Below are 26,742 nucleotides of genomic sequence, written 5' to 3'. Positions count from 1 at the left end.
ACTAGGGCAAAGTGTCCATATCTTAGTGAAAACAACATGCAAAAATGCATTATATTAGCAGGAATTGCTTTGCAAAAATGTGCCTATTGGGGAAAAATTCGAACAAAAATGTGTATATGGGGTGAAAAATGCTAACGAATTTTCACAAGGACTTTAACAAAAAACACAAACTGACGTGGGCATATGGAGAATAGAACTTAAGGCTAGAAAAATTAAATACTGAGAGAAACCAAAAGTGACAGATTTGACCATCCCTACCTTTAATAGCCCTCTATAGCCTGAACCACTCTCTTGGGGTGAAAAGCTACCCTCCCAAACACCCATCCATATCCTGCAACGTCCACCTTGCTGCATTCGCCAGCAAACTACCAATGTAGCTCAACATGCAGCATGGCTGCAGACGTCACAGAAAAAAGCAGACGTTTTTGAGAGAACAGCAAGGATGCTTCCTTGGCACGAATGCTGCCTGTTTGCTTGCTTCTGTACCCCCGTAGCACCTGTTCCACCTGTATTACTTATAAATAAACCAAATAGTCACAAAAAAACCCCCAGGCCTTTTACCTTCCTCATGAAACTCACCCTGCAAATGCAGCCCTGAAATTGCTACAGCTTGGGGATGGAGACTGTAGAGGGCAGCCGTCCCTGTTGCCAGCTTTCATATCCCCATCTGAGAAATCCATGTGCCCCCTTCCAAATCTGCCCTGGCTAAAATTGTGTTATATTTTTAGCTTCCAGCTTCTCCCTCCATGCCCCTTCATTATTCCATGCCTGTTCATCGCAGCTCTGTAATCTCTAGCTTGCCTTCTCATTCCCAACACCTCGGTGCAACATCATTGTTAAGTATAGGAAAATCTAAGCTATTGTCCTATCTATTTATCTAGCTCTTCATCCCTCTCAATTCAAAATGTTTGAAACACATGTCCTGTTCCACCCTGCTCCTCAACCAGGATACTCTTATTTCCTGTGTTTGGAATATGATGTTTCGGTTCAGGAATTGAAAATGATCTCTGGAGGAGATGCTGTTTCAGTTCTCAACTAGGTTTAGGAAGCTGACAAAACAGGAGGAACTTCCTGCTCCATCCCCAAACCAAAATCGGGGGGAGGAGGGGCAGAATAGTGTTATCATGTTGGGTAGCAATTACTTTGGTACAAATCCTTAGTCCACTTATGCAACTGTAACTAAGAGTAATGTCATGAGTTTGGAGGTAAGAGGAGTTAGGCTGTGTAATGCCTGAGTCCCTTTTAACTCCTGGCTCTAAAGGTAAAGGTAAATGGACCCCTGACAAGTCCAGTCGCGGACGACTCTGGGGTTGCGGCGCTCATCTCACTTTACTGGCCGAGGGAGCCGATAGTTGTCCTCAGACAGTTTTCTGGGTTGTGTGGCCAGCATGACTAAGCCACTGCTGGCGAAACCAGAGCAGCACATGGAAATGCTGTTTACCTTCCTGCTGGAGCGGTACCTATTTATCTACTTGCACTGCGTGCTTTCTAACTGCTAGGCTGGCAGGAGCTGGGACTGAACAACGGGAGCTCACCCCGTTGCGGGGATTCGAACCACCAACCTTTTGATCGGTAAGCCCTAGGCTCTGTGCTTTAACCCACAGCGCCACCCGCGTCCCAAAAAGTCCTGGCTCTAGCAAGGATTAAAATCTAATGGAGGATCCAACTGTTGAATCCTCCAGGCAAGGGCCATAATGGCCCCTAAGTTTGGCTCACTAGTATAAGAAAGGGCAAAGGGGTTTGCCCCCTCCCTCACCTGGCTGGATTTACAGAAGCCGTCTTGGTTTCTGATTTGATCCCAGAATGTCCTGCTTTTCCTTAAGACTTCCATATTTCCATCGGATAAATGTTGGAGGGCATGCAATAGATGATCTTCCACTCTGCTCTGTTAAGAAATTCCTCATCTTGCTCAGTAGCTCAAAGTGTGGATAGGGAGGCCTCAAGTTCCTGTACCTTCTCATCCAGAAGGCCGCCAGCTTGCACTTGCTGTTGTTTTAGTACTGCACATTCTCAGGCAGGAAGACAAACGTGGCACATGTGTTACAGTAGCTCCTTCGCCATTTCTTGGTCCTACGTACATCCCCCTCAAAATGCCCTAACAAATTCCCTGTTTATGAGTCCTGGTTGCGAGGTCCCAGAGGCTACAATCAGCTAAATAGAGCTGCTGTGGGCTCCTTTTTGAATGAGAAGAGCCTGTTGGACCAGGCCAAAGGGAACTCACCTGGCCCAGCATCCTGGTCTCACAGTGATGAACCAGATGCCCATTATGGGAAACCTGGAAGCAGAAGCCAAGCACAAGAGACCTCCTGTAGATTCCATAAACTGGTAATTTGTTCCTATGGAAATTCCAGGTGCAAATAGTGTGGGATGTAAACACAGGAGCAGTCAATGACAACATTCCTAGAGTGTACATGTTAGAACATGGGGAGGGATGTCTGTCCAGCAAGCAGGTAAACTTCCTGGGGACGGACTTCCTCCGCATGTGACCAGAGGTGGGTGTGGCCTCACCTGTGCAGGTAATGATAAAAGCACAGGGCAGGCAGCCATTCTCTCTCTTGCCTCTTGCCTCTCTCATCTTCATCTTCTGAAGGAGCAACATGCCCTCTTGGCTCTCAGCCAAGAGAGGACAGTACTAGCTTCCTATAAGATAGATTCTAAGTGTATGTAACCTTTTTAAAGCTGTCTGCCTTCTGGGATCATATTGTGAACAGAACGTGAGTAAACTCTTTTATACTTTTATAAAGAGTGTGTCGTGTCTTGTATTTTAAGAGGGAACAAAAGGGGAAATTACCAGAGTAATTATTATAGAGGTTCTAGCGAACCTGTGCACACGTTACCGTTGCGAACTTAAAGGGGAATGTCATAAACTCTGCTGATATTTTGGGAACTTGTTAGCACAAGTTGGATAAGGATATAATTAGTCAATATATCCTCTTCTGCACCCCAGAACATTCCCACAAATAGATGCCTGGTGACCTCTGTGTGTCTTTCACCCTTCACAGGAACTTGGGCCCCAGAACCTCTTTGACACCCTACTCTGATGACTGTGAAGTGTCTGATGATACACCTGAGTTTGGCTGCAGAGTGAGCGTATAGCTGCCACCAAGCTTTTGAGAATGCACACCAGTTATTTCCCTTCAGAGACAGTTCTAGGCCCAAGCCTCTTCATTTGTGACCTTTTAATCCCACCCTTCCTCCAAAGGAGCTCAAGGAAGCACACTTTCCTGCCTCTTCACAGCCACAATATAAATTTATAACACATGACTTCCCCAAAATAATCCTGGGGGGAATTGTTGTTTGTTTTGGGTGCTGGGGATTGTAGCTGTGATGGCCTGGGAATCCGATTCAGAGGCTGAACCGGAGGAACCCCAGCCTGCACAGGAGTCCCCGCCTCCAGGGCCGGCTGAGCTGGGGCGGGGCCTTGGATCTGAAGCGCCTGCACCTGTGCTGGGTCCTCAGGAGCAGGCACCAGATGAATCCACTCTGGCTCCGGAGGTCATTGAGGACCCATTGCCTGCAGGTGCGCCTCTCCCAGCCCTGCCAGAGGAAGGTGAGCCTCCCCCTGGGTCCAGTAACCCTCCAGCCTCTCCAGAGCTGCAGAGGCTCAGGGCAGAGAGGCGGAGGGAACTGGTTTCTCCCAGGAGGAGTGCTCGCCATAAGGCCAGGAGAGGCGGGTCTCCTGGGGGCCGGGGCCGCCCCTGGCCTCAGAGAAGATAAAGGCCATCAGCCCGGTCCCAGGTTGTGGGAGCAACGTCATTGAGTACCTGCTCTTGCCCGGACCCAGACCTGACCTTCCAGTGTTCCTGTCCCCACCCGGCTTCCTGCTTCGGACCTCGCCTCGCTCCTTGTGAACTGTTTCCAGACCAGTGACCCAGGACCAGACTTTGACTACGTCAACGGTAACCTTCCCCCCCGGGACCAGCACAGTAGCTCTGTGTGAGGCAAACTACAGTTCCCAGGATGCTTTGTGGGGGAAGACATGTCCATAAATGGGCTTTGAGTGCAGGATGTGGATGTGACCATAGTGCCTGGCTTGAGGTCACTCAGTGACTTCCTAGCTGTGTAAGGATTTGAATCTGCCAACTCCCATGGCCAAACTTCAGAGTCAGGAGTGAGAGGTGCCAGAGCTTAGGTCTAGAATCATAGAATCATAGAGTTGGAAGAGACCACAAGGGCCATCGAGTCCAACCCAGGGGGAATTTCAGTTTGGGGTTCATTTGCTACTCTCCAAGCAGGAGGTTTGCATGGAAAACCCATCAGCAAATTCAAGTTTGGGCTAATTCTGTTGGCCCTGCCATTATTACAGGTAAAAGGCAATGGTAAAGGACCGGTAAAGTCCAATCAAAGGCAACTATGGGGTTGTGGTACTCATCTCGCTTTCAGGGAGGGAGCTGGCGTTTGTCCTCAGACAGCTTTCCGGGACATGTGGCCAGCAGGACTAAACCGCTTCTGGCACAATGGGACACCGTGACAGAAACCAGAGCACACGGAAATGCCGTTTACCTTCACACGACAGCAGTACCTATTTATCTACTTGCACTGGTGTGCTTCCGAACTGGTAGGTTGGCAGGAGCTGAGACAGAGTAATGGGAGCTCACTCCGTTGTGGGGATTCGAACCGTCGACCTTCCGATTGGCAAGCCCAAGAGGCTCAGTGGTTTAGACCACAACACCACCTGCATCCCCTGCATTATTACAATACACAATATACAATTATTACAATATACAATCAACATCCCAAATTTCAGATGAAATCCACAGGTGTTTTAGTGGATGCCTGTTTTGCTTACAGTTATACCACTTTTGTAGTCTTAATAGTCCTCAAGTTTGCAAGTTTTGTTCATGCAACAGAAGAGGGCTTGGTGCCAAGGTGTTAAAATATTGTGAGAATTAAAGACAGTTTGGCTCTCACATGTCCTTGTTTCACTTGCAGGAAAAGTACAGAAATAGAGGTGCAAAAATGATTAAAATACCATGGATTGGTTCATGATTTAAAGGTCACAAAAGGTCAATATTTTGCTCAAGGTTTCATTTATTTTTATTTTATTTTATTTCACAAAATTTATACATGGCTTGATTATAAAAAAAACAACAACAACCTCAACGCAATCTACAAAAATATTTTTAGGTTTTTAAAACACATTTGTGACTTCTCACACCCAACTGAGTGTCACAAACTCCATCTTGACAGGAGTTTGAACCTGGATTTCCCACATCCAGTGCACTGCTTCACAATCCAGAAGGATATTGATAAACGGGAACGTGGGGAGCGCAGGGCAACTGAGATGATCAAAGATCTGGAAACCAAGCCGAAGGTGGAATGGTTGAGGGAGTTGGGTATGTTTAGCCTGAAAAAGAGGAGGCTGAGAGGAGAGGGGAGAACCAGCTTCAAGGGCTGTCAGAAGAAGATGGAGCAAGTTTGTGTTTTGTTGCTCCAGAGCGTAGGACCCGAACCGATGGATCCAAATGACCAGAAAGGAGATTTCGACTCAAGAGCAGGAATAACTTTCTTTAGTTGAGATTCCTGCTTGGACTAGATGACTCAGGGCCCCTTCCAACCAGAATTCTATGATCCTGTGCTGCATTAAATGCAGAAAGAGCCAGGTTGATTTTGCCTCTTCCCAGGAACAATGTCACCCACTAGGATATATGAGCAGCAGCAGGCGCTCTCTGGAGAGGTGCGAATGCTGGGGAGTGTGGGTGGGTGGGTGTCTGGCAAAGCCCATTCTTGTGTGGAGCAACACACCCTCTCTGTTTTGGAAAGGGATACTTTCCCCTTCCATTTGCAAAACTGAGAGGAAGCTGGATCCAGACACAACTGCCTCATCGCTGTCTGGAGAGGCTTGCTCTAGTTAGAAGCAGGGAAGAGGGGGTGACTGGACAGTGTTTGTCAATTTCACTCGGCTTCCCTTTGCCATCTGGCTGCCTAATTATTTGCAGTTCCTAATTAGGGCCAGTTAGTGCAAGAGTGGGGAAGCGTCTGCTGCATCCCCGGGGGCCCAGCCGTGGAGCCCTCCTAGGGCAAACGCACGGCTGCCATTTCCTGCAACATTCCTCAGTGCCTCCTTGCTGTGTGCTTATGGCACAGCAGTGCAGAAAGGCACTCCATCCTCTGACATTGACCTCCCATCCTGCATCTCAAGGAAAACCACACATGGATGGAGATGTCCCCTTCGGGGGAAGCCCTGGGAGTGTGTGTGTGCGCACGTAGATATATATATATATATATTAGTGCGCATGTTCATACTCAGGGTTCACTCCCAGCCACAGGGCATCTCGGCAGCACATGTCACCCCCATGTGCCTGTTTACATGGCTGGCTCTGCCACAGTATGTGTCTGTCCATGCATGTTTGTGTCATTCTGGGTGCATGCGCTCCCCTCCCCTCCATGAGCGCTCGGCAGCGCATGCATATTCCCAAGGCTGGGTGACATGGGGCCATTTTGTGATTTCATGCCTGCCTGCTTGGAGGGTTTTTCCGCTCCTCCCTTTGACAGCCTGCCCAGTGCACGCCAAGGGAGCCCCTGAGGCTCGGTGTTCAGGGGGGACAAGCCCTGGCACATGAAGGGTGAGAGACAGGACCCTTTGGAAGTCAGGGACAGCATTAACAGCGATGCTCAGTAAATTGCAGAGAAGGCACCTACTGGCACATAGTGGCTCTCCTGTTTCTGAGCACAATTCAAAGTGTTGGTGCTGACCTTGAAAGCCCTAAACGGCCTCGGTCCAGTAAACCTGAAGGAGCGTTTCCACCCGCATTGTTCAGCCCAGACACTGAGGTCCAGCGCCAAGGGCCTTCTGGTGGTTCCCTCACTGCAAGAAGTGAGGTTACAGGAAACCAGGAAGAGGGCCTTCTCGGTAGTGGCACCCACCCTGTGGAATGCCCTCCCACCAGATGTCAAAGAGAAGAACAACTACCAGACTTTTAGAAGACATCTGAAGGCAGCCCTGTTTAGGGAAGCTTTTAATGTTTAACAGACTACTGTATTTTAATACTTTGTTGGAAGCCGCCCAGAGTGGCTGGGGAAACCCAGCCAGATGGGCGGGGTATAAATAATAAATTCTATTCTATTCTATTCTATTCTATTCTATTCTATTCTATTCTATTCTATTCTATTCACAAAGTTGAAGTATGCTCCCTGCCTTTAAATTCCCTCAAGGCAGGGCGATGTGGCCACAGTCTCGCTTGGAAGAGAGGCACCTATCCAAACCTAAACACGCACCATTGCACTCACTTTTGCCTGCTGCATCCCAGGCCTCTCCCAAGAAGCTCAGAGATGGATCCGTTTTAGCATCACAGCAACTCCTGAGGTAGCCTAGGTTGAGAAACAGCAACTCATCCAAACCCTCTCCAGGGAGCTTCATGGCTTCCTGGGGATTTGAACCCTGGAGCTGGTCTCACCCAGCTCAAGCACGGCACTCGCTAGCCACTATGCCACACTGCCTCTTGGCTCCAGTTGCCTGCAATTCACCTTCTTGGCATTGAAGACCACAGTCTGGTCACAAAGGGCAGCAGCTGTCCACCGGGCAGGTGCTTCACAAGCTTGGCCTAGGCTGAACTTCAGGGGCTGCAAGAGAAAGCACACAGGCCCACCTGATAGCAACATCCAGGTCTAGACTTCTAACCAGTTTAGAGCAAAACAAGCACACAAGTCTTCAATTGGTAACAAACAAAGCACAACCAGAACGACACAGGCATCAATCTGCAGAGCTTTCAGACTTTTCTCATTTTAGCAAACATTCAATAAAGCTCAGGCAACAAGTTGACTTCAGTTCATGTCAACACTCAAGGCTTCCTCTTCATTTTGTAATTATTCCTGTTACAACATCCACACATCTGCACTGTCAAAATCCTCTTTCCATATCCCTTTCGACTCTAAGTAGGAAAGCTTAAGGTAGAGGCACTTGCGTTCATCCCCACCCCCACCCCCTTGTGCTGGGGAACTAAGCTGTTTTCCATCCATGACATATTCTTGAGCAAGCGTGAGTCATGCTTAAGCTCAGGGCCCTAACCTGTAAGGAAAGAAATGGGAATTATGTTAATAGGTAGCCTGTCAAAAAAGTAGAGAATATTCATTTTGTGCGTTTTGCAGGCACTTAAGAAGCAGGTGGTTTAGAAACATACAAATGCTTCATTTTCCTGGTTCTGGAGATGTTTCAGGACATTAAAAAAGAAAGATCTTGTTGCTGCTGTTCTTGTTTAACGCAGCGCCATCAATACACATGATGCTGCCTCTCCCATAAGCCCCAAAGACAAGGCCTTGCCCCAAGGAGCATACAGTTTTTGCCAACAGTTGAACAGGGCAGGTGAGAGAGCAGCAGCAGAACAGAGCCGAGGGTGGGCAAAGAATGACCGAAACAAGGGAGGAAGGCAGGAGAAGCAAGGGAGTGAATGGCTGGGAGAGCAATTTTTCTATTTGGAAATGTTCTAAACTGCACCATCACCCAAACTGTGAATTCCAGGGTGGTGTTTGTAAGAATCAAATCAGGGTAAGGGTGTAGCTCAGTGGCAGAGTGCCTGTTTAGGAAAAATGAGAAGAGCATAGCATTATGTTGAGCCCAATGGAATTTGCAAAGCTTAAACTGCAAGTATTTTTTGTTGTAGAAAATAAAGACCAGGGCTTGTTAGAAGCGGCACGTTCTGCTTTTAACTGAACCCTTGTGAAGGAACGACCATCATATCCCATACTGTTGCTCAAGCAAAGAAAGAAAAGGGAAGTTAATAACATTTTGCTATGGCAGTCCTGCAGGTGTAGACGACTCTAGTTTGGTGCTCTCTCTCTCTCTCTCTCTCTCTCTCTCTCTCTCTCTCTCTCCAAGGTATTCTGCCTTAGCTCTGTAGATTTACATTTCTTTGGACATTTTAATCCTCAGACACAGTGCATTGTAATCTTGAAAAATCAAAGCAGATATAAATGGATTCCTCTTCACTGCTGCTACCTAAATCACGCAACGGGAAGAGAGAGTGAACTCCAAGGACGCTGCTGCCATCTGGAAAGTGCTGCATTTTGCTATTACCATTTTCCATTGACATGCCAGCTTGTAATCTGCAATAATTGCTCTGAAAATTATAATATTGCGTTCGTCTTTTCAACAGTCATGCAAGTTAGGTCCCTGCAAATGGGGAGCTGAGCTGGAGAGGAGGAATTTCTCTCGCGCTACCAAGTGAGTCCTTGGCACAGGTGAGACTTGAATCCAGATCTCTCTAGCCTTGTCTTGGGAAGACAATAACTCTGAAAAGCAGGATAAAAAATATAGGAAATAAATATGGAATAAATGTTTCTTCCTGAAGTAATGCACAGACTGGAATTTTGCAGCTTTCCAAATTTTTGCAATACAGTTCTTGGCTCAAGAAATGTACCAACATTTATTTTTTTAAAGTGCCTGGTTTAGGATAACATTATTTTGGAAATGCATGCATGGGGATAAAATGCACATTTCAGTGTGGTTTTGTTTTTGAAATAATATGTATTAAAAAATGGATTTAAGCAGGGATTTAAAAACACAAATACCGGTATATATTTAAATTTAGCTTTTGTACAGAGTTTTTGTTGCTGTTTTTAGAGAGAAATTACCTGTTAATGTGGAAACAGCACAGAATGAATTTACAAATAACTGCGTGTGAAATGCATGTGGTACAAAAATGTACTGAGCTACCCACCCCTGCCCTTTAGAAGGGACCTGGCTCCTTCCTTTTTGCATTTCTCTCTGCCCCTCAAAAAACACCACTGCAGATCCCAGTTAAACTTGCGGGGGACACCTCTCTCCTACATGCCCATATGCCTGCAGAGGCTCTTGTTGGAGGCAACTGAACTGCTCTGCTGCCTTCTGTGTGACTTAACGGCGTAAGTCTCATCGGAGAGAGCGCATTCTCCTAAGGAGCCCTGATTCAATCTGAAGGCTGCCCTGCCTCCGTTGGAAGGGGGTGCGGGGGAGAAGATCAGCCTGTCTCCTTGAGACGAATCTAGTTTTCAAAGGGTAGTCTGGAGTTCTGCTAGGCGTCCTCCCCCCCTCCCTTAGGTTTCAGCTTCTATCCACAGATGAAAATAGAAGGAGAGAGTCAAGGCTGTCCTCCGCTGAGCTTGTGCCCATCACATGGGATTTTCAAGGCCTCCATCTCCCTCTCGCTTTGAGCAAGGTTCCTGGTGGAGGCCTCAGAACAAGTGAAGAGGACACCTTGCTTGCCCAGGCAGCAGCCATCCCAGCCAGTGACAGGAAGCATCCTGGTGGTGCTGGAGATATAGAAATATTTTTTAAGTGTTACATGGATTTTGCAAATAATAACAACATCTATAAATAAAACAGCAAAAGCACAGCTCTGCTCTGGATGATGTCACCAACTCTCCAGGGTCAGAAGGAACTCTTTTGCAAATAAGTGGGTGGGTTGCTTCTGTCAGTGGGCATCCATGGCACACTGATTGAAAACCACTGCAATAGTGTTATGAGTTTGTGTGGGGAGGGATCAGTCTGGATGACACCTTCTGCACCTTCCAAAAGTGCAGTTGTAGGATCTAGGACAGTGGTGTCCAAACTTTTTTCAAAGAGGGCCACATTTGATGAAGTGAAGAGCCATGAGGGCCAACCAAAGGGCCACCCAAAGTAGTTGTTGAGATTTTTTTAGGGTTGAAGTTGTCGAGCTCTTTTTTAGGATTTTACTCCAGGAAATAAACTGCCACAGATTAAACCGACCAGTGGGCTGGATTAGGCCCCTGAAACGGACTTTGGACATGCCTGATCTAGGAGAAAACCAGTTCATTTATTAATGGAATGACTATTTGCTGGCTACTTAAGTACTGTGATTTAGAAGTGCATTTCCATTGGAAAAAAGTAGGTAGAAGAACAATGGGCTGGGTTGAGTGAAGAGTGAGCTGGAAGCTCAGTGTTGGAGGGAGAGAAACATCAATTGCTCTGTGCTTGTCACCCCTCCCCCCAAAACAGAATGGGGAAGTAAACTTTGTCGGGGTATTAACACTGTGAGCACCTCCAGCCTCTGCTTCCTATGTGTGTGCATGTGTATCCATATACAGTGGTACCTCAGGTTACATACGCTTCAGGTTACAGACTCTGCTAACCCAGAAATAGTACCTCGGGCTAAGAACTTTGCTTCAGGATGAGAACAGAAATCGTGCAGTGGCGGTGTGGTGGCAGTGGGAGGCCCCGTTAGCTAAAGTGGTGCTTCAGGTTAAGAACAGTTTCAGGTTAAGAACGGACCTCCAGAACGAATTAAGTACTTAACCTGAGGTACCACTGTATTCTAAAGACCCCACAGTCTCTGCTGACCTTCATTCCAAGGAAACAAAGCACTTGAAGCCCCCGGGAGTCCCTTACTGCTGGGAAACTGAGGTATCTCACAATATGTACAGCTTATGACACTTCTATGTACAGCTTAAATGCATGTTTGTATTACATACACACCTGCACACACACTCTGTGCTTCTTTTGCATGCATTTAAGCTACACTACAGGTTTACTACAGGGACGTGGGTGGCGCTGTGGGTTAAACCGCAGAGCCTAGGACTTGCCAATCAGAAGGTCGGTGGTTCAAATCCCCGCGACGGGGTGAGCTCTTGTTGTTCGGTTCCAGCTCCTGCCAACCTAGCATTTCGAAAGCACGACAAAGTGCAAGTAGATAAATAGGTACCGCTCTGGCAGGAAGGTAAATGGTGTTTCCGTGCGCAGCTCTGGTTCGCCACATGACCCAGAAGCTTGGCCAATAAAGCAAGATGAGCACTGCAACCCCAGAGTTGGCCACGACTGGACCAAATGATCAGGGGTCCCTTTACCTTTACCTTTAAGCTACACTATAGGTTTGTCGCAGGTTTCCCTCTTTCCCATTTCCCCCTTTAAGCTCATCACTTTCTCTCTGTGTAGCTTGCTTATCAACTGAGCATAAACCCTTCTTGCAACTAAGGAAGCGGGTTGTACTCCGTGCAAGAGTTACTTCCATAACAAACCTGTCTTTGCCACGAGATACTTTGTGGTTTTCTTGCAACAGACTAACACAGAGCTACCCACTCTGGAAGATGCGCGAGGTTCGTCACACCAGTCAACAGCTTTAATCTTTTTTTACGAAGGCAAAGAAGGCGGTGCTGGAGCGCGAGCGAGGGGGCGGAGTGGGCGAGCAGAGCCAAACTGCCACACCGTCGGAGGCGAGGTCAGATGAGCGTGAGGGTCCCTGGAAAGTGAGCTACTGCCTACCGCAAGGGGGCGCCCCTCCTCGCGGCCGGCTCCGTCAGCCACAGACGCGCGCAGACGCTCCGAAGCAGCAGTCGCTGTCCGCGCTCCGTGGTGCTGAACGCAAAGCCGCGCGGTGGTCTGAAGGAAGGGAGCGGATTCATTCGGCACTGCTGGGAGCTTTCGGAACTGTCCGCCTCCCGCCGGTGCTGAAGCCCAGCGGAATCCCGGACCATTCCTTCTACAGCAGAGCCAGATCTCTCAATGAGCAACGGGATCCCCAACAGGAGACGATGCTGATTTAGATCAAACCTGGTCGCTGGGCTTTGACAAGCCGGCCAAGCTCAAGTCCCCATCGTTATCCCATCTTTTCTTCTTTCCTTGATCCTAACTCTTCCTCCAGCAACTTCCTCCCCTCCTCAACACAGCTAGTCATGGCTTTCATGGTGAAGTCCATGGTTGGTGGGCAACTGAAGAACCTCACTGGCGGACTGGGAGGAGAAGAGAAAGGAGAAGGCGAGAAGTCCCCGGCTGAAGCCCAGGGGATGACGAAGGAAGAATACGAAGAGTACCAGAAGCAGCTGGTGGAAGAAAAGTAAGTATCGGGTGGTGAAGGGCTCCTTTTTGTGTCTGTCCAGTTATACTGCAACCAAGAGCCTTGGCACAAGCGTTCATGGAGAAGAGCCCACTTCATGAGAGCCATGGCTATCCCTTTGGAGAATATCACATGACTCTTTCTGTATGTAACTTTTAGAAACCTTAGCCGTACATGTCTTTTATGGTCTTAGTTTGTATGGTAGATTTGCAGGAGAGGAGATGGAGAAAGAAACTGCTTGATAACCCCCTTTAAGGAAACTCATGAGCAAAATCAAGATCAGACCAGGGAAATGTGAGTGATCTGATTGCAGCTCACGACATATTATGCATTTCAATGTAGAGCCTGGCCAGAAGACTCAAGGCAAGCAAGTCTGAGATGAAGGGGATTCTGAACTTTGCCTCATCTCAGACTCATCCCACCACCAACCCTGTTGAGGTAAATGACTATTAGTCCCAGGTCTAGAATCAGGGTCTCAGAATCAGGAGACGTCTGGGCTGCTGTGAGCAAGTTTGGTGAATCAACATCTGAAGAACAATAAAAGTGTGGGTCTAAGTCTAAGCTTATTCACTGATCACACCAGTTTATATGTTTAAGGAAGGAGAGAAATAGGCTAAAGGGAATCTAGGAAGAGCATGCAAGTTCACACAGAGAGATGATAAAGATCCCTCCACCAACATCCAATACTATACACACAGTAAAAATTATTTCCCAAGAAACTGCTTTTGTATTGTCCTGGGATTGCACCTTGAGCATCAAACAGTGGTGTACAAAAGAGGACATTTGAAAACCTCATGCTGGCTCCACTGGACTGATTCTAGCAGGATGTTAAAAAGTCCACGCCTACAATAAAAAATAGGGCAATTTTAAAAATAAATTTAAAATAGCGCTAAGCAGTGTCTGTGCGAAAATAAATCCCTTGCGCTAAGCAGTTTTTATGCAAAGTTCAGACCCAAATCCTCCCCTTTTTAGATGTCGACATATGAATCTGGGCTACAGAAGGCGCCCTGTGGAAGCTGATCTTTCCATTTAAGCCCAAACTGGGTTAAAGAGATCCTCTGCCTTAGTTCCTCCCAAATAAGTGGTGAAGGGAAAGAGGAAGTGAACCCAGGACTTTACATTTGTTGTGGAAGGCGGGGAATGTTAGTAATGCATTTTAATGAACCCCTAATCTTTTAATCCGCTTTTGCCTTCAAGAGATGGGATTGTTTTCTCAGGAAAAACTACATCTCACTATAGCTCCCTGCCTCCCCCCACCCCCGGAAGTTGGAGTTTAGATTATTCACCATTTCTGATTTTGAAAAGGGGGGGAAGTATCTAAGGCTGCATTTACACACAATTTTTAAATGCCGTTTTGCTCCCGCAGCAACCGTTTGCTTCCTGTAGTAGTTTGCATGCATAATTTCACTGTGTTTCACCTGTCCCTCCCACCCGCAGTTTGCTTCCAAGCCTTATGCTGAGCAGTTTTCCCTGCTGTCCATTTAATGCATCAAGTGGCATTCCAGAAAATTCTGAAGTCCAAGAACTGATTGTGGCAGCCCCTGTAGTCACTCCACCCCTGAGGAATTTTTTTCCCCCAAACGCACAGGCAGCTGTATTGATTCATATATGCACATATGTCCTTACACCTTCCAAAGAGCAGCAGTGCAGAAATAGCAGTATACCCAGTTTGTTATAGTCTGCCAGCAGTCTCAGGATAAATTCGACTGGTAAACACAATGTGCTTTAATAAAATATTTCCAGCCAGTTCAAACATAACCTTTAGCATTTAATTATAAATGAAAAGAAGTCTTGCAAAGAAGTCTTGTCATTTAAATTGCTTGTGTCTAGTAGGAACTCCATGGAGGAAAAGGAAAGAAGTATCCAGACTCCTCAGTTACTTCATTCTCTTCCTTCTGCCTTGCTAATCTGCCACAAACAAATTTGAAAGCCTCAGTATCACCTCATTCACTTGCCAGAGCAAAACAAAAACCAAAACCATTAATTACCCCACTGTACCCTTGTCTATATCATTACAATCCTCTTTGCAAAGAGGACAAAGTAGCCTATTTTTAAAAAAGAAAAAGAAAAAGAAACATTCTATGCTGCAATTTATGTTCTGGAGAACAGATCACATCAGCACCATCACTTAGGTGGCAACCCTACACACGCTTGTCTGGGTGGAAGCCCCTATGAACTGTCAAGCACAGGTCATCTGGGGAACTTAGATCTACTCCTGGATTTGCATAAAACACCTAAATCATACTGGAGACCTACCACTGCAAGGCATATTAGTGGCACATTGATAGAAGCATTATGTCATTAGTGATCCAGGAAAGTTACTCTTGAATTGTTTTATTTACTTATTTTTTAAAATTGCATACCACTGTATCATAAAAAATATATACCAGAGGAGTTCACAACAATTAAAACATCAAACCATAAAAAGTTAGAAAAGTCATTCATGAGCAAATTTCTAGTTTGTTTTTTTAATTGGCTGGGCTGGCTCAGAGATCTGGTTGTTGAAAGACATTGGAGATATTCAATTCTGATCATAATGTTTCCATAGAAATATATATATTTAAACCCTACTAATATGCAAAGTGAGCTCACAATCACAAAAATGATGAAACTGGTTGGAAATGGTTGTTTTTAGCTGAGGAACAAATGAGGTGTCAAAAAGAGCAATAATAATTTTTCTTTTCCTCCATGCTTTGTTCATATAGTCCATTTAACTTAAGGCTTAGAACCTGTGGCCCACCAGATGTTGCTGGACTCCAACTGCCATCAATCCCAGACAGCGTGGACCATGGTTTGGGGATGATGAAAGTGATAACCAGGCAACATCTGGGGGGCCGCAAGTTCCCCAGCCCAGTACAACAGAGTCAGCTTCTGTTTTGCTGAGTATCATTTGATCTCCCCAATACTGTCTCCACTGACTCCCAGAATCTGTACCAAAATCAGCCAGAAGTATTCCAGAATATTTCCAGAGTATTCCAAATATTCCAGAATATTTCCAGAGCTGCAAATGAACTTAGCCAAAGCACCTGGAGAGAGGAAATGTATTCAGTCGTCCCACTGATTTTAGTGGAAGTAAAACTCTCCCGAGAACTATGCTGCTGTGTGAGTCATGCACGAGACCTGCAAGACACCTTTGCACACCTGGGCACCAGCTGGTTGTCAGGCACTCAGGAAGGGTGGCACAAGGGGCTTTTGTCCAGGCCCCACCCTCATCTGCCCCACACCTGCCATCATATACGACATCAGGTGTAGGGCAGGTGGGCATGGCTTGGTGGAAATGGCCTCACTGGCCAAATGGGGAAGCCTGCCTTAGAAGTTAACAAACAAGAGTCTACTTGTGGCCAATGTTAAGCTTCTCCATCCTTATCCAACTACACAACCCTCCTGCCCATGCTACTGTGGTCATAGAAGGGAGATAAGGAGGAGGTGAATGGCTGTTTATGGCTATAAGTCATTATGGCCGTATTATTTGTGCCAATGTCCTGCTTGTAGGCTACCCATAGGCATCTGGTTGGCCACTGTGGAAGCAGAATTCTGGACATCATGGGCATTCGGTCTTATCCAGCCTCAGGGCTCTTATGTTCTTAGATATTATGGGCTGGCTTTGATTCATTTGGGGATGGGAATACTTGGGGTGAAAGAACTCTCACAGCTATCCTACACTCCAGTCGTTTGGTTAAATGAGCACCCTGAGACCATATCCCAGGATTTCTTAATATTAATTACTTCCAACTTGAATTAATTCCATACCACATAGTTTGTTATTCTCCATCGTGGTTTTTTAAAAAACAATAAAAATAGGGATTTTTCTCTCCACACCTCCAGTATGTCCCAGTATGGGCATCCCAGTGTGCATTAACCATTGTAAGTGTAAAGCCCTGAGGTGGTCAGTGTTCTGGATTGTATACTGTTGAGGCTGAGATTTAGTGATGTGTGGATGGCGCTTAACAACTATGACTTACACAGGAACATGAAAAGAAGTCTTACACTGAATTAGACCCTTGGTCCACCTGGCCCAATACTGCCCACAATGACCAGCAGTGGCTTACCAGGGTTCCAGGCAGCAAGTTTTCCCTGTCCTACCTGGAGGTGCCACAAAGACCCAAACCTGGGATCTTTTGCATGCAAAGCAGGTGATCTGCCATTGAGCCCTTTCTGTTGAGGATGAATACATAAAATAATAGAATGAGTTGTTTTACATGCAAGGCTGTGTAAAAAAGAAAAATCTCTCTGTGATGTGCATGTTATCTGCAGCATTACTGAGTATGAGTGGAGAAAGGGCACTGGCAATTATTCCAAGTTAATTAGGCGAGATTAAACAGAGTGTGATCTTCTGGATGCACTCTGACTAGCATCATATCAGCTGTGTGAAATGCTGAGGTTTGGAGCAGAGATTAATGGCCTGTACCGGGAAACTTCTCTTTAAAAAAAAATAAAAAATTATTAAAGTTTCAAAAATTACAGAAAGAAAAAGTAAAAATACCACATTAAACTTCTCAGGCTTCCTCTGCCCTAGTGACCAATACATTTGCTCGCCATGCCACGTGGGGCACACACATTGCAGCTAATCAACAACATCTTCTCCCAATGTTGTTTGCAGAATGGAGCGGGATGCCCAGTTTGCACAGCGCAAAGCAGAACGAGCCACCCTGCGGACCCACTTTCGGGATAAATACAGACTTCCCAAGGTAAGCCATCAGGCCTTTGCTGCAGGAGGATGAAGGGAACCTGGGCAGATTTCCACAGGGATATTGCTGGTTGTATTAGGGTTGAGCAACAGCCAGATACCAGAGGAGGTGGAGGAAGAAATAACCAGAACCTTTGATGCCAGGGTGGGGAAACCATGACCGCTCGGATGGTCTGATACTTCAACTTCCATTGCCTCCAGCCTTCTTGACCAATGGGCAAGGGTGATGGGGACTGGAGCCCAGCAATATCTTGAGGGTCACAGCTTCTTTGTTCTTTCCTGTAGGGCAGGGATGGGGAAGTTGTGGCTCTCTAGATGTTGCTACAGCTCCCATTATCAATGACCATTGGCTCTACTATCCAGGACAGTCCAACAACATCTGGAGAACCACAGCTCTTCTCCGCCCCTATTGTTGATGGAGACAGAGCATTAGGACTGAAGACCTTACGAGTCACGAGCCCCCATACACAGAGTGGCTGGTGCTGATAAAATGCCAGAGACATCCTGCGCTTGGAAATGGCTAATGGGAGAACGTGGCCCTCTTTTTAAGTTCACTCCAAAATGAGGCTGGAACCAGTCAGCAGTTCCTTGTTGAGGACGCAGAGTAGATCAGCAGGTGAGTCCAGGCTCCATCCCTGACATCTTCCATTAAAAAGATCAAGGTCCAAGTGATGGGAAAGGCCCTTCTAAGCCTAAAACTTTTTAGAACTGCTGCCAGTCAGAATAGATGGATCTAGGTAAGATGGGCAAGTCACCTGGCCTGGTTTAAGGGCAGCTGTCCTATGTTTCTTCTTTGGCACAGAACTACATGAGCTGTCTGAATATGAAACTGAAGTTGACACATCTCTGGATCTAGGGTCAAGGTCTGGGCCACTCCAAATTGTGGGTGATAGTCAACTAAGTTTTACACAGAGTAGAACTATTGAAATGAATGAGCATGACTAAGGCAAACCTTCCATACCTTTGTCTCCAGCCCAAAGCTTATTTCCTGTGCAATGCATTTCAGATAAAACTTCTCTGGACTGACACTTCAGAGTAGTAGCAGCCCTTCTGGTCCCAGGGTGGGTTACGGCCTTGGCCCAGTAGACCTGAAGGTGTGTCTCCACCCCCATTGTTCAGCCCGAACACTGAGGTCGAGCTTCGAGGGCCTTCTGCGGTTCCCTCACTGTGAGAAGTAAGGTTACAGGGAACCAGGCAGAGGGCCTTTTCGGTGGTGGTGCCCACCCTGTGGAACACCCTGCCACCAGATGTCTATTTCCTTGACAACAACTACCTGATTTTTAGAAGACATCTGAAGGCAGCCCTGTTTAGGGAAGTTTTTTATGTTTCATCTTTTATTGTGTTTTTAATATCTTGTTGGAAGCCGCTCAGAGTGGCTGAGGAGGCCAGGCCAGATGGGCGGGGTATAAGTAATAAACTGTTGTTGTTGTTGCAATTTAAAATTCAGAATTAAAAACAAATTACAGTCACAGGAATAGGATAGAACCTGAAAACACACCTGTCCCAGACAGTGACCTTCTGAGGGCAGTGGAATTACCAAGAAGGCCACCTCTGGCAGTCTTGACACTCAAGAAGATCTGTTGAGAAGGAGGCAGCCTGGGTAACTTAGGGCTTTAAGCACTTGGCTGAGCATGGAAATAAACTTAAATAGGATTTAAGGTGGCCTGAAGCTGATTTGGGGATGTAGAGGTGTATAAACTCATTTAGACTTCTCCAGAAGCTATGTGTGGAGCAAGAAGGTGTTAGGAATCTGGGAGCAATTTGGGCATGGTCTAAAGGTACCCGATACAACAAACTTGCTAAATCTAAGATGGACTGGATCTGGTCAGCGTCCAGATGGGAGGCCTCTTGGGCATTCAAGGTCTTGAGTTCCCTGGCAGAAGTGTGCCAGGATAGAAATGTAATACATGAAATATAAATGATAATCATAATTATAGGAAGTTCAGACTGTTGTAGTACATAATAAGATATTCTTATGGATAAAACACCTTTTTTAAAAAAAGGTGTTCAATTCCTCGCCATTTGTATGCTTTTATTTCTGTACCATGAAATAGCTCAGTGACGCTGGACTTTAAATGCATCATTACCTGCCAACGAAACAGCTGGTTTACTGGCTTAGTTGGCTGTAAGACCAGACATAATCAGGTTAATCCAACAAAATTTTGTATCAGTTAAGTTCTATTGAAATCAGCAGGACTTAAAATAGGTACAACTGAATTCCGTCCCATTGTCTTCAGTGGGACTTTGTCATGATAAACACCTGTTGGATTGTGCCCTTAGGCCAGGACGGGGGTGGAGGGCTTTGTTCAGCCCGAGGGCTATCGCTTCTCGGCCTTTTGGCTAAGATCAAGTGTAGTGTTCAGCCCGAGGGCTGCATCGTTCTGGGCAATCTTCTGGGGGCCACATTCCAGTGGTGGGCAGGGCCAGAGGAAAAAGTAGGTGGAACAATGAATGTGAATTTTGCCACTGTATTAGTTTTTGCACACACTCATACATCCCTGTACAGATGGGTCCTTCATCCACTCATCCAGGGAATCAAAAGGCATCATCAGAGTTCAAAGACACATTCCAGTTAGGCAATACAGCAATGAAGGAGGGTGCAAAGCAGAGCCAATACAGAGAGTTGCTGAGAGGGGGGGTTGGTCGGGGGGGGTAGGGAAATCTCCAGAGCCAGACAGAGAATATTGGAAGGCTCCATTATTATTATATTTAAATTGCATTTTTTATAAAACATTTCTTCATAGTTTTAATGAGATATATGTTTCTTCTTATTATTTTTTATACTTATTTCTGATCTTTGGAGTGTTAGAAATCTAATAGTGTGATGATACATATGACCTATATGCATATATTCTGCCAATCTACCATCGTGGAGGCCTAGGTGTTCTCCAGACTCAGATCTGCCCAGTTCCATATCTTAGATCCAGGAATGACATCATCCCAATTCTAGAGGTCTTGCTTGTAAAAATGCCTAGACAGCTGATCATTTCGGTTTAAGCTGGTTTAGTCCAGTTAGCTTCCATCAGGCTTAAAGCTGCAGGTTCATTTGGGGCCTCTGTGTGTGTGTTTTGCATGGTTGTGTATTTTTAAATATTTGAGCAACTTCAGAATAGAAAGAGAGCTGGAAAAAATATTTAAAGATGATAATAATAATAATAATAATAATAATAATAATACAGATTTTGTGGTAAAGCATGGAAATATTCACTCTGGAATCTTTCCATAAATGTTACAAGAGCTGCTCTAGTGTTGAGATTGTAATCTAATATTCTTGTTTTTCTAAACACCAGACAAAAGCGGAGCTCTATCAAGAGGGTTAGAGTATGCCCATCTCCACAGTGGCGTAGCGTGGGGGGTGCAGGGGGTGCCAGCCGCACCGGGCGCAACATTTGGAGGGGCGCGCTCGCAGCTCTCTGCCCCTACCTGGCTCACTCACTCTCTCTCACAGTGCTGGCTGTGCGAATCCGATCCGAGCTGCCGGGTCGCTGCCCACTGTGGAGGGGGAGGGTGCCAGGCGTGCGTTGCAGTGCGGAGCGGAGAGAGAGAGAGCGAGGGAGGGACTATCTGGGGGAGGGACAGTGCAGCGGCCGCCCAGCGCAGCGCTGAGCGCGGGAGAGAACCACACCCGACCAGCCCAGGCAGCAGCAAGAAGAAGCTGGCAGCAGCGGCAGGTTAGGGGTTGGGGCACAAATTACTTGCCTTGCCCCGGGTTAGGGGGCGCAAATTACTTGCCTTGCCCCGGGTGCTGACAACCCACGCTACGCCGCTGCATCTCCAGCACTCTGAAAAAGTCCCGCATGGTCAAGGGCTGCCTAGGTGTTGTTCACCTGATTTTTCACGGGTCTCTTACTAGCCTCTTGCCTCCTGGTTATCTTTGCTCTGTGAAAAACGGGCAAGGATAACTCTGATGCTCTCAGGTGGTCTTGGTCCAGGGCCATCCAATTCAAGCTTCGCAAAGATCTCGACAATAAAGGCATCTTATTTTAACACAATGTCCCTCTTACACCACTGAATTTTGTGTCCTCCCTCCCCACTAGCACCTGACGTCCCCATCTGTCCAAAACCTGCATCCTTCTTCATGTTCATTTCGCTCTGGTTTTGCATGTCATAATTGTTTGTTGAGATGATCCTTCAAAGAGAAGGGCCACATCTAGTGCACCAAATCATTCTGGTTTGCTGCATTCACCTCTCAAGCAACGGGTAGTGTGAGAAGCAGAGCAGAATGCAAGCCTTCTGGCCTTCAGACACATGGCATTTGCCAGTGCTGAAGGAGTGAATGTTAAAGCTAGAGAGAACTGTTTACTTGTTCACTGAAATTTTAGCTTTTAAAAAGTAATTATTTGCTTTACAGCATAGCGATATTGGTTGCACAAAAATTGAGAATTGCATCTTTCTTTTTAAGTGCTATTGCTAAGTTTTCTAAGTTATCTTCATTGCTCTCTGTGTTACCCATATGGTCTCCAATGAAGTAATCTAGCATACTGTTCAGTATCTTTTATATCAATATCAAAATGCTCTTGACTGTCATTATAATTCTCTCTTTCTTTTTACAGATGAGAGGACACCAAATGATTCTGGTTTTCCCAATGAGTTTGTGGTTGAGAATTTATTGGTTATATTTTTTATCCCAACTCTCCTCCATGCGCAGATCTTCTCCCCTCTCCATTTCATCATCACAACAGCCTTATGTGGTTGGCTAGAACAAGAGGTGGTGACTGGCCCAAGGCCATCTTCCTAGCTGAGTGGGAATTGAACTTGAGTTTCACTGATCTAACTCCAACCTAGCCACAAAACACACTGGCATCTGTTCAACCAACCAGCCAGCCATTCCCCCCCCCCTCTCTCTCTCTCTCACACACACACACACACACTGCCTCCCTTCTATGTTTTGGTCCATGGCTGATTCCCACCACTAACCATAAATCGTCCAACACAATTGCTCAATGCCACTCTACTTCAATCTGTCCCAGACACCTCCAACACATCAGCGTCTTGTTCCACTTCATCAAAGCCCGTTTTCATGCTCTTAACTTCCAGAGTGTGATCATCACATCCACTTATGTTCTGATGGAATCAGTCAGGCATGAGAGATTAAAACAGGACTGAATGGAAACATCTTTTCTCCAACTCCAGCATCATTCACTCCACTCTTGAGGCCACCTGTCATGGCCGCCAGCTCCAGGACGCAGCAGTTGCTTCCCCAACCCCCAGGGAGAATGGGGTCAATTTACCCTGTTCTTCCTTCCCACCCTCTGTGCTTCAACCTCTTGAGGGCACCAAGGCTTGCTGGGCTTTAAATACCTGCCAGCAAACCTGGCAGTTCTCACCTTCTTGTCCTGCCTTTCCCATGTCTTCCTGTGTGGAGGTGAGCCAGGAGATACATTCACACCCCCATTGCTACCTGCTGCTGGCTTTGCAGTTTCGTCCCACTGTCACCATAGCAACAGAAAACACAGTTGCTATTTCCCTCAGCAACTTAGCATTGAGTGGCCATTGCATTGGACCTCCGGTGTGGCTGGGCTCGGGCCCTAGACCATGATGGACTATTATGACCCCTGAGCCTAATCTCTCCCTCTCTTCTCTAATCACCACCATCCCCTTTAGAATGAAACAGATGACAACCAGATCCAGCTGGTCGGGGGTGATGTGGAGCTCCCCAAAGAGCTGGCCAAGATGATTGAGCAGGACAACGAAGAGGAGGAGGAAAAGGACTCTGTTATCGGACAGCTGACCAGCATCCAGAACCTGGACCTGGATTCCCTGAAGGACAAGGCCCAGGCCAGGCTGGACGACCTCAAGCAGTCTGCCGAGAAGTGTGCCGTCATGTGACCCAGCTGTTGCTCATCAGCAGAATAAACCCCTCCCCCTCCCAAGTTGTAAAGTGTGTCCCATTGTGGGGTGGGCTGTGGGCACAAAAGGGGAGTGCAAGGGTGCGGGTGGTTTATTAAAATATCCAGCAGGCTCCTGTCAAGTTTGTCTTCCCCACCTAGGTGTGTGTGGGCTGGATACCCTTTTTCTAAACCACCGTCTCTTCCCTGTGAAAGATGTCTCAGTCCTTCCCGCCCCATAAGTGAATGTGAGGTGTGTCTGGAAGTCTCAGGTTCTAGAACAAGACTCTCCTCATCCTCCTCCCCACACAGCAGGGTGATGCCCAAGTGCTGCCTCTCTCTCCCTCTCCCCCCCCCCCTCGATCTTTCCCCAGGGCTGACACAAGCCCTTTCAGCAGAGCAGGAAGAGAGCCATTTGCTGTTTCAGGACTACGGGCCTGACTGTGGGCAAACTGCCCCCACAAAACCCTCTACATTACGTAGAAGAACCATTTTTTGGCCTTCGCTCAAGTTCAAATGAAGGAGATGTGAACCAAGGGCTTGGCTGCAGGTGGATGTTTCCGTTCCTTTCGGCTTCAAGGAACAGAACTTGTCACCAATCAAAATGATACCCTTGCCTCCTTTGTGTCTTCCAGGGACAAGGCTTGGAGGGGTAGACCCTCCTTCCCATCCCTTCCTCCGACACGAAACCATAGCAATACGGATCAAACAATGACAATACTTTGCACTTAACGGCACCACAGATGCTTTACAAAGCAGAGTTGTGCCCCCATTTTACAGGTGGGGAAAACTGAGGCCCCAGTGTAGCCCAGTTCTTTGCCCAGGCCATACAGTGTGACAAGGATGGAAGCTAAACTGGTTGGTGCTCAATCCACTGAAGGAAATGGCTGCCCTGTGAGTGTGACTTGTTTCAACTCCTTGTGTAGTGCTACGTTGTCGTGGGACCTCTCACCGTCCTTGCTTCCAACAAGAAGAGAAGGGGGACATTCATCTCCGTGTCATGAATGTGGCAGTCAGTCTGTATGTTGTGCCGTGACCATGCAGTGCTCCTGTATGAGCCTCTACCTGCCGTGACACCCTCTTCCCATGGTACTGTTGAAAACTGGTGGAATAAATGACAAGAGTTCTCTATGCATTTCTTTGTCTTGCCATTTTGTATGCAAAAGATTGGATGGCCTGCCATGGCTCCCCAATTCTGCATGCCAGGAATAAAAGGTAAAGGTACCCCTGCCCGTACGGGCCAGTCTTGACAGACTCTGGGGTTGTGCGCCCATCTCACTTAAGAGGCCAGGGGCCAGCGCTGTCCGGAGACACTTCCGGGTCACGTGGCCAGCGTGACATCGCTGCTCTGGCCAGAGCCAGAGCCGCACACGGAAACGCCGTTTACCTTCCCGCTGGTAAGCGGTCCCTATTTATCTACTTGCACCCGGAGGTGCTTTCGAACTGCTAGGTTGGCAGGCGCTGGGACCGAGCAGCGGGAGCGCACCCCGCCGCAGGGATTCGAACCGCCGACCTTTCGATCGGCAAGCCCTAGGCGCTGAGGCTTTAACCCACAGCGCCATTTACTGCTCAAGGGCCGCCCTCCCTTCTGAGCAACTGTCTGCAGGCCACATGCAGGTGGGTGGGGCTAGAGGCAAAAGTGAGTGGGCCAGGAATGTGAATTTTACCTTTGTACAGCAAGCTGTACCCCCTCTCAATTCTTCATCCAGACAAGGAAGAGGCACGATCAGTGTTCAAAGACATATGTAGGCCTGGCAAAAAGGCAGGGGCCCAGCCCAGCCCAGCCAGTGAGTTGTGTGGCCTTGGAAGGGTCCCAAGGGCCAGACAGAGAGACCTCAAGGGCCACATTTGCCCCCCCCGAGCCTGAGGTTCTCCATTTATGCTGCACCTGGTGCTGTTTTGTTCTCTTACAAGCCTAGACAGATGCAACCACTTCATCTACCAACTGATTCATGAAACACAAACACACAATGATTCACCAGCCTTGAAATGTGCCTAGCAAGCCTGTTGCTGAGTGCTTCACCAGCCAGATTGTTCCTTGACCACGTCAAGAGAAAAGTGGCTCCAGCACTGACAACAGTGGGACTGATGAGGGCAGCCAAACTTCTGAAACTGCACAGGAAGTTCAGGTTGTTGTCAAAGGTCCCAGGCTGTTGCGGTGGCGGTGGCCAGAGCTGCTTGTGCCACAAGAACCACAGGAAAAATGCCTGGCATCATTAGGAGTTCTTTGGCTGTACTAGTGGGCCCAATGAAGGGAAGTGGGGAGAACGGCAGAGGCAGACCAGGAGGCCCCTCAGGCCCTTTTTGGCCTGTGGACCAGAACTTCCCTGTGCCTGGTATGCACTGTGATCTGTTGTACAAACACTTTCTCACAAAGACACATCTTGTCCCAGTCAAAACTGGTCCTATTAGCCTGGATCAAGTGCACATTTACTCTAAAGGAAGACACATTGCAGCTCTCCAGGGTCTCTGGCACGGAAAGCTCCTTCCTAACCCTGCTTTCTGCTTTCATGACTGGAGAGGCCTGGACCTGAACCTGAACATTCCATAAGGGAGAGCATGCTCCACCACTGGCAAAGCAGAGGCAGCTTCCTTATACCAAGTCAGACCACTGGCCCATTTAGCTCAGGACGGTGCGCCCTGATTGCTGGTGGCTCTCTAGGTTTCCATGCTGGAGTCTTCCCAGCCCTTCCTGGAGAACTTCTGCAGGCAAAGTATGAGGAGTTTCCCCACTGAACTATGACCCTTCCTCTTAGAACAGGGAAGGGGAACCTGTGGCCCCAATGTCCCCAACCAGCCAAGGTTGATGGGAGGTGTAGGCCCACAACATCTGGAGGGCTCCAGGCCCCCCACTCCTTCCATAGGGCCAATGGGACTTTTATCTGGAGGAGCCATAGCTCCGTGATTTCTCTAACTCATGCTATGCATATGGGAGGCCTCTGGCTCAGTTCCCAGCCCCAAATGTTAAATGGTGCCAGATGGTTGGAAAGCCTTCTGCCTTGGACCCTGACAAGGTGCTGCCAGTTGGTGTAGACCAGGTAAGGGGAAGCTTTGGCCCTCCAGGTGTTGCTGGGCTACAGCTCCATCTGCTCTAGCCACTGGTCACACTGGTTGGGGCTGATGAGAATTGGTGGCCAGCAACTTCTGGAGGGTCACAGGTTCCACATCCCTGGTGTAGACGGCCGTGGGCTGGGTGGGCCAATGGTCTGAGCTGAGCACAGGACAGCTTTGTGTCTTCAGTGCTGTCGAGCTGCCACTGCCCATGTTATGTGCCATCCCTTCATGCCTTCCACAAATCAGAATAAGGACTCTCTTTAAACTCCACTATTCTTGACTGGTGCCCAAGAAAGCGCACTGCAGACTGTGGAAGGCTCTTCTCCATCTGCTGCCTGCAGTTCCCGTATGCTCTATAGTTGCATACCAAGGCAGCCTTTGTTCTTTTGGCTTGGGAGACACTAGAAAA

General features: G+C 47.4%; 2 protein-coding genes across 2 annotated transcripts in view; both read left to right on the top strand.

Moving 5' to 3' along the window:
* EDC3 (enhancer of mRNA decapping 3) overlaps positions 1-26,742 on the top strand; it is a 296,364-nt gene that overhangs the window by 6,795 nt on the left and 262,827 nt on the right. The gene's annotated exons all lie outside the window — the stretch shown is intronic.
* On the top strand, positions 12,119-24,414 carry CPLX3 (complexin 3). Its single transcript, XM_079991769.1, has 3 exons — positions 12,119-12,764; positions 17,365-17,452; positions 23,056-24,414. The coding sequence occupies exons 1-3, from the start codon at positions 12,604-12,606 to the stop codon at positions 23,278-23,280; spliced, it is 474 nt and encodes a 157-aa protein (XP_079847895.1). The 5' UTR covers positions 12,119-12,603; the 3' UTR covers positions 23,281-24,414.

Source organism: Podarcis cretensis (genome assembly GCF_951804945.1).
Source record: "Podarcis cretensis genome assembly, chromosome: 9".
Lineage (NCBI taxonomy): Eukaryota > Metazoa > Chordata > Lepidosauria > Squamata > Lacertidae > Podarcis > Podarcis cretensis.
The sequence above is the reverse complement of the archived record's forward strand: the minus strand, read 5'-3'. Positions and strand labels throughout refer to the sequence as shown.